Source organism: Podarcis pityusensis (assembly GCF_964106645.2).
Source record: "Podarcis pityusensis genome assembly, chromosome: 2".
NCBI classification, from domain to species: Eukaryota; Metazoa; Chordata; class Lepidosauria; order Squamata; family Lacertidae; genus Podarcis; species Podarcis pityusensis.
Genome location: NC_138029.1, coordinates 127,182,497 through 127,190,917, shown reverse-complemented (window position 1 = coordinate 127,190,917; position 8,421 = coordinate 127,182,497). Strand labels below are relative to the sequence as shown.

General features: G+C 56.6%; 1 protein-coding gene across 1 annotated transcript in view; it reads left to right on the top strand.

Annotated features, from left to right (window-relative positions):
- The first annotated feature begins 4,224 nt into the window (after positions 1-4,224).
- The window catches only part of COL11A2 (collagen type XI alpha 2 chain), a 98,433-nt gene continuing 94,236 nt past the window's right edge, over positions 4,225-8,421 (top strand). The window contains exon 1 of the mRNA XM_080985767.1: positions 4,225-4,318. Coding sequence (XP_080841893.1) covers positions 4,264-4,318 — 55 coding nt within the window. The 5' untranslated portion in view covers positions 4,225-4,263. The remainder of the gene's footprint in view (positions 4,319-8,421) is intronic.

Genomic DNA, 8,421 nt, shown 5'->3' with positions numbered 1-8,421 from the left:
CGCTCCAGGGCTGCAATTAGGGCCAGGCCAGGGTGGGAATTGCAGGCTGGCTGGCCAGGAGGGAAGGAGCGAAGGGGCCGCGAAACGGCAAAGGCAAGTCACTGTCTACAAGTGCGCAGAGATGCGCTTCGGAATTGAGGTTGAATCCTGACCAGACAGATGTACTGTTTTGGGGGGACAGGGGGTGAGTGGGGGTGGGGGACTCCCTGGTCCTGAATGGGGTACCTGTGCCCCTGAAGGACCAGGTGTGCAGGCTGGGAGTCATTTTGGGCTCACAGCTGTCCATGGAGGCGCAGGTCAGTTCTGGGTCCAGTCATACAGTCATTCCTCATGTTACATTTGCTTCAGGTTGAGCATTTTCGGGTTGCGTCCCACGGCAACCCAGAAGTACCGGAAAGGGTTACTTCTGGGTTTCACCGCTCTCTCATGCACAGACGCGCAAAATGACGTCATGCGCAGAAGTGGCGAATCGTGACCCGCGCAAGTGCAGACATGGGTTGTGTTCTGCTCATGCTTGCGAACAGAACGGATCCCATTCGCAACCAGAGGTACCACTGTATATTGGATACGTGATTGTGAAACATTGATTTGAAAACCAAATAAACAAAGCATATATATATATAAAGGTAAGGGGACCCCTGACCATTAGGTCCAGTCGTGACCGACTCTGGGTTTGTGGTGGTCATCTCGCTTTACTGGCCAAGGGAGACGGCGTACAGCTTCCGGGTCATGTGGCCAGCATGACTAAGCCACTTCTGGCGAACCAGAGCAGCGCACGGAAACGCCATTTACCTTCCCGCCGGAGTGGTACCAATTTATCTACTTGCACTTTGACGTGCTTTTGAACTGCTAGGTTGGCAGGAGCAGGGACCGAGCAAAGGGAGCTCACCCTGTCGCGGGGATTCGAACCGCCGGCCTTCTAATCGGCAAGTCCTAGGCTCTGTGGTTTAACCCACAGCGCCACCCGCGTCCCTTATATATATCTATACACACACACAAAAATATATATACACATAAAGGGTGTTGTAGAAATTCAGTCAATGAAACAAAATACCCCTGGGCCTCTCTTGCACACGGTCAGAGATGGGCTCCGGGGCCCAATATGCAGAACCAGATTGACTTGCCACCATGCGGAGTCCTCAGGGCCCAACCGCCCCCCAATGTGCCCCATTGGCACCTCCTTTCTGTTCTTCGCATCCCACACGCTGCCCCCTCCCAGCTGAGCTGCTCCTTGTGCTTCCCGCAGAGAGAGGAGGCCGAGAGGCTAATTACAGGGACCCTGATTATAGTGCCATTTTTAGGAGCTGGCCAGGGAAGCCACCGCGAGGGAGCCACGCCCAGCCTGCCCAGAGATGGCTTCCCTGGGCAAAAGCGGTAGTCAAGGGCAGGGCAGGACTCCTGTGCCAGGCACCGTGGAACCCAGGCGCTCCTGCCTGGCAGATGTGGCGGTGTGACCGAGTTGGGCAAGGAGAAGGCCCTGGGAGACCACCCACCCCACATTCCCTGAGACCCATAGGCTCACTTGGGGGAATACGGCCCCTGGCACTGCGTGGAGCGGCGGTTCCCAAACGGGCACCTCCTGCTCTGTGGCAGGCCCTTCGTGAAGAATCATACAATGGTTGGAGTTGGGACCCCCCAAAGGTCATCTAGTCAAACCCCTTGCAACGCAGGAATCGCCACTGAAGTACCCATGACAGATTTAGGAAAGATTTAGAAAACTTATCGATTAGAGTATTTGTGTGACCTTGTATGGGAAAAATACGGAATAACAGATACAACCTTGCTTAAAATGTATATAGGAAGTGCAGTGTAAGCCATGGAAGTCAATCAATGAAGTTTTATTATTATGTTTGTATTGAGATATTTGTAGAATAAACTTGGAAGAAATTCTTCCAACTTTTCTTCCTCTTTTCTCTTTATTTCCCCCCTTTTCTTCTTCTTTTCTCTTTTGTTCCTTTTTTCATACATATGTGCTCATTTGAAATAGGTATGTATGTATTTGCAATATTTTGCTTATATTTTGTAACAATTATGTTTTTTTAAAAAATAAAGTATCCATGACAGACGGCCGCCCAATCTCTGCTAAAGAACCTCCAAGGATGGTAGAGCTCTTGCCACAGTGGAACAGCTCTTGCCACTAGAAAGTTCTTCCTGAAGTTCAGTCAGAGATATATAAATATATCTATATCTCCAGGTGAGAGGAGATAGGAGAGTCTTCTTCCCATCTCTCGAGGGCTGCCCCAGGGAAGACGGAGCAAGCTGGTTTCCTCCTGCTCTGGAGGGTAGGACTCGAACCCGTGGCGTCAAGGGCCAAGAAGAGAGATTCCAATTCAACATCAGAAAGAACTTTCTGACAGGAAGAGCTTTTGGATGGTGGGACAGTCTCCCTCCAGAGGTGGGTTTTAAGTAGAGGTTGGGTGGATGTCTGTCAGAGATCCTTTGTGAGATTCCTGCATCACAGGGGGTTGGACTAGATTACCCTGGGACCCCTTCCAATTCTATGATTCCATTTTGTGCTTTGCTTGTTGTTGTTTAGTCGTTTAGTCGTTTCTGCCTCTTCGTGACCCCATGGACCAGAGCACGCCAGGAACTCCTGTCTTCCACTGCCTCCCGCAGTTTGGTCAAACTCATGCTGGTAGCTTCGAGAACACTGTCCCACCATCTCGTCCTCCGTCGTCCCCTTCTCCTTGTGCCCTCCATCTTTCCCAACATCAGGGTCTTTTCCAGGGAGTCTTCTCTTCTCATGAGGTGGCCAAAGTCTTGGAGCCTCTACTTCACGATCTGTCCTTCCAGTGAGCACTCAGGGCTGGTTTCCTTACGAATGGATGGGTTTGATCTTCTTGCAGTCCATGGGACTCTCCAGAGTCTCCTCCAGCACCAGAATTCAAAAGCATCCATTCTTCGGCGACCAGCCTTCTTGATGGTCCAGCTCTCACTTCCATACATCACTACTGGGAAAACCAGAGCTTTGAGTATACAGACCTTTGTCGGCAAGGTGATGTCTCTGCTTTTTAAGATGCTGTCTGATTATTACAAATGTAATAAATAACAAATAAAATAAAAACCCATCCCAGACTCTCGAGGGAGCCTAAATGAAGCCGGAGAGAAAAAGCATAGAACTGTCAAGTTGGGAGGGACCCCCCAGGAACCACGGCTAACAGCTCAGAGTCAGAGAGCCTGGAGGTTGCCCAACTCCAGCTCTTTCGGACTACAACTCCCATCAGGCACTGCCCTTCTGGGGGATGATGGGAGTTGTAGTCCAAAAACGCCTGGAAGGGGCTGCCAGGTCGACAGTCCTGCCTGGACACCCAGGCCAGCTGCAAGTGAGAGTCCAGAGGCCGCAGAGGGAACCAACTGTGCCCACAAGGGAGGAGGTCCTGTGTTCGAATCCCAGCAGCTCCAGGAAAAGGATCTCAGGAGGTTGGGGCTGGGAGGCGACCTCACTCTGCCCGGGGCCCCGAGGGAATGCTGCTGGTCTGTAGAGAAAGACAGGAGCCAGCGGGTGTGAGGCATGAGCAAGAAGGGCACCCCGGGGCATGTGCAGAGTGCTTTCTCCAAAGCAATGACACACACAAACACACAAGCACGCATATGAAAGTATCAAGTATGTGCACAATAAAGGTAAAAGAATGACGCGCAAAGTTATTTTAAACCATGTTTAATGATAAACCCAGCCGACCAGAGAACCTTCCTACCAGAGGAGGCGTTTGAAGCTGGCAAGATAGATGGGGAGGGGAGGGGGCGTCACGACAGAGATTTATAAACTGATGCAGAGGACTTTGGAGGGGGGGCGACCCCTGGAAGTCCAGGCGGTCCCAGAGGGGAGGGGACAGGCCAGGCTTAGGATTGGTGGGGGTTCCTGCTGTTGGCCAACATTGCCTGCCTTTGATATCCGCAGGCCGGCGAGAAATCCAACCGGTGGAGCTTCATGGAACACCTGGCCGGCTCCGATCGGTCTGTGGCGGGAGGGAGTGGCCGCGCCGTCCGGGGCTGGCGGCCGGGGCGTGTCGGGGGCCGTCCAGGCGGCCCGGAGGCAGGGCTGGAGGGGGAGCCAGGCTGCCTGGGGCTGCAGCGGGGTCGGGGCTGGAGCGAGAGAGCGGCCGCGCCTCCCTTTCCCTCAGCCAGACGGCGCAGAGGACCGACGGAGCGAGCCGCCCGCCGCCGGCCTTGCCTCCCTGCCTGCCTGCCTGCCTTCCTCCCGCGCCCGCCCCGTCCGCATGGGCCGCCGCTGACCGTCGCGCCTCGCTCGCCCGCCCGCTCGCCATGGAGGTGGCGCGGCTGCTCCTGTTGCTGCTGCCCTGCCTGGCCGCCCGAGCAGGTAAGAGCGCGCCGGACGCACCGACTGGCACTTCGGAGTGGCGGGTGCGGCGCGCTTTCCAGCCCGCGCCGAAGGTCTCCTGCGCCGGCTGGGGGGCCTGGCTTGTGCGCCCCGTCGAGGAAGAAGGAGTCCGTTTTCTTCTTCCAGAATTGGGGGCGCCCTCTTCTTTGGACAGAGTGTGGGGGGGGGGTCGGTGCTTAGAGTCCAGGGGGTTGCAATTTGGATGGATGTGAATTGGGGAGACCGCGCCGTCTAGGACGGAGGTCCGGATTTTGGCGCAGCAGAAGACCCCGGCTGGGGGGGACTTGGCGCTGACGGTTCTTCTGCAGACCCCTCTTGGGATTAGGGTGTGTGTGTTGGGGTCCCCCACGGGAAGAAGGGCGATGGCGCGCAGGTGAGGATAGCAGCCAGGAGGCCAGGGTGATGGGCGCACGGAGACCTCCTGTTGGAAACGGTGGCGGGCGAATTTGTGGCGGTGAAAAGGGGCGATATGTTGGGGTCCCTCCGCCAAGGAGGGCAGGTGAGGCGCCGCAGCAGGACCAAACTCCCCACTGCCGGATTCAAGCGAGTTTTTGCGCTCAGGACTCCGGCGCCAAGAGCGTTTGCAGGTGTCGCTGCAGCCGCGCACCGAGAGGCTCTTGCGGGGCTGGAAGTTTAACAGGCTGCCAGGACGTGGAAGGGGGCACTTGGGGGGGGGGCTTTAACTGCAGAGGAGGTTGCCCAAGTTTTGGGGAGCTGCAAGATGTTCCTGGGGGGCGCAAGAGGTCTCTTTACCTGGCCTACAGTCAGCCTGCTCGAGGAAGCGCTGGTGTGACTTGGGGGGACACGCTCCCCGACTGTCACTCATCCCATCTCTGCCCCCCCTAATTTATGCAGCTCGCCCCGCGCCCACCAGGTGGCAGTGCCCCCCCCCAGCGCCACGTGGTGATCTGGCTCTGTTGCTCCGTCTATCCTCCCCCCCCCCAAAAAAGTGGCCCTAGAGGTATGGGCTGTCGTCGGGTGTACATTTCATGAACCCCCATCTCGCCATAAACAATTACCTTTTGGGAACGGGGGTGACGGGGTGACCTGCGCCATTTTCATTAGCCTCCCCCCCAAAAAAACCTGTGGAGTCTGTTTAATACGTTTATTTCTCCCCTTCCCAAAGAAATCTCAGCGCTGGAGAAGCTCCGAGTTAGTCTGAGGGTCCCCGCGGATTTTTTTTTGGGGGGGGGCTGTTGCTGAAATGTGCCTGTATGGAGGGTACCCCCTTTTGCTATTGCAGAGGGAGAGCCCTTAAGCCTTCGAATTTTTTCTGAGGGGTGCTGTCAGTTCCTTTTTTTCCTAATGCAGCCCTCCCATCCCCCCTTGTTTTTTTTTGGGGGGGGTGTCAGTCCCCTTTCCCTTCCGCAGGGGGCTCCCTTCAATCTTGAGTTCTGGGAAGCAGTCACCTTTTGCTGTTGGGGGGGGGGGCGGGTGTCCTCCAGCGTTGGCTTGGGGGGTGTCCGTCTCCTTTGGCTACTGCGCAGGAGCCCCCTTCAGCCGTGGGGATTTTTTGGGGGGGGGTCTCCGAAGATCAGTTTGGAGAAGAGGCGAGGGGGTCTTTCTGCAGCGGGAGGGGGGTCTTTGCGGACGCCGCTGCCTCGCTCCTGCTGCTCCTCCTCCGCTGCTGCCCGGTCTACCTCGCCCCCCCCCCCGCTCTGCCCAGACAGGGCGGCCTTTGTGCGCCCGAACAGTGAGCGAGTGTGCGCGGCCGCCCGCCCGGGCGGAGGTTGTTTGCCTTTGGGCGGCGGCCCCCGAAGCAGCTCCTTGGCCGCCGAGACCCCCCCCCCCGCTCCCCACACCCCCGCAGGGCGAGGAGGCGCTTGCATGGGCACCCCTGCCCCCCTAAATCGACGCATTTATCCCCCGCCTTCTGCACATTCTGCCCGACCCTGGGAACAGGCAGGCAGGAGACCAACCGGGGCAGCCTCCCCGCAAAACGGACGGGGGGTTGCCGTACGGCACCGGGCGGGTTTCTGCCTGCTTCCTAGGCGTCAGAACTGCCTTTGAATGGCACCATGAGAAGAAGGAGAAGGCAAGAGGGGAGGGTCTGGACGCCTGTCCCCCCACAAAAAAACCCCCATAAGTGGGTCCTCACCACTTTCTCCCTCTTCTGCGCGTTCGTCCCGCCCAGGTTGCGGGGAACAGACAGGCGGGAGATCAACCGGTGCAGTCCCAGGTGTGGGGATGCCCGCAGCACCTGCCGGACTTCTGTCTGTTTCTAATGCACAAGAGCTGCCTTTTAAAGCGACCCCCCCCGCACTAAAGCAGCGACTTTTCCTGCTTTCCACCACTTAAATTGGGGGCGGGCTGCAGTGGGGCTGTGCGATGCACCCCCTTTCTAGCAGGTGCCCTGCTCCGTCCCTTTCCTTCTCCTCCTCAATAAGTATTTTACGGTTTGCCCCGGACCTCCTTCTGAGGGGGGGGCAAGGGGGTGTTGCTGTCATCAGGCTTGGTCCCTGGGAGCAAAGGAGAGCTGGGGTGCTGGCTCCCCCTTGCGGGAGGCGGCCCCAGAGAGAGGCTGGACAGCTCCTTCTTTGAGGAGGGTCTTGCCGGCCGCTTGACCTCCAGGGATCCTTTTGAACTCAGAGGAGCCAAGGATGCACTGGAGGTCTCCCGGGCAGCTACCTGCAGGGGGCGCACTAGCGCTGGCTTTCCTGCAACCGGAAGGGGGCGCGCGCGGGAGCAGCTGGCCGGCAAGGCCCTCCTTGCTCCTGGGATGCCATGAGCAACCTTCGGAACTCATTGGCGCATGATTTCATCACTGTCACCCACCATCACCTAAGAGCTGCTCAACGGTGGCTTTTCTTTTTAAACCGGGGTTGGGCTGGATGACCCCTGGTGGTCCCAGTTCCACAACTGCGTCGTCTTGAACGTATGTGCTGCAATGGGGCTTTCAGGAAATAATAGATCCTGGTCTGGGCAGCTCAGGGGCTCTCAGCCCCCCCCCCCGCAGCCTACAGGGACCCAGAATGCTGAGTATAAGCAGGATTTGGGGGGGGGGATTTGGGGGCCACAGATCCCCTTTTTGTTGAGTTTCAGGGAGGGGAAAGGTTTGGACTCTGCTGGCAAAGAGAACAGTCTAAGCCGGGTTGTTGATGCCAAAATGCAAATTTGCCCCCAACACTTAGCAAAAGGATGCATGGAAGAGACAGGCAGGAAAATATGCCCCTCCCCTCCCACCCCGTTAGTTGGACCCCCTCCAGGGTCCGACTCCAAAAAGAGCTCAGGATGAGCTGTGTCAAGAGAGGGTTGGGTTGCCATGTTTTCTTCCGGGCAGAGCTCCTGTGCATTTAATAGCTGTCGCGGCGAAACTTTTCCTCCTGGCCAAGGGGGTGGGTGGGAACTGTGCCTGTTGGTCTCCTGCCTGTCACACGGATGTTTTTATGGGGATAAACCAAGTGATAAAATCAGAGCGTAGGGGGGACTTCACCTGTTGGGTTTATGTCTGGCAGGCGACTCCAGAAATAAGTGGCTCATCTTTCTGCCAAGCCTGTTTGCAAGCAGAAGACCCACCAGCCTCCTTTTTGACAGCCACCTGAAAACTCTGGCGTACCCATTTGATGGAATGGCACCATTGAGGCCCTAGGTGTCCCATGTTGAAATCTGGACTGAGTTTCCCCACAGGAGGCCTGAAAACCCACCATTTTGGCCCTCTGATGGGGGGCGAAGCAGCGCTGAGCCCCCACTCCACCCATATATATATATCCTTGGGATCCCTTCACCTCTCTCCCTCGTGTGAAGGAGGAGCGGCTAAATGAGAGGCAAAACTCTGAAAGGCTTTCCTGTTGAATGCCTGCCTGTAATGGGAATACTGGCAGGAAAATCTTCATGCATGCCTGTGGTTGGACATTAGCATGCCCTTACTCCCAGGAAGCCTGCTGCCCAGGCGTCACCAGAGAGTTTAAAAATAGCTAATTGAAAACTAGACAAATATACAAATAACACCAGGTCAACCATCTCTCAGTGGGGACGTGCAGACTTCGGAGTTGACACAGAGCTCTTTGTCAGGAAGGATAGTGGAAGGCCTTTCTCTCCAGACCCAGAGCCAAGCTGCTTGCAAGAGGAAATGCGCGCAGACG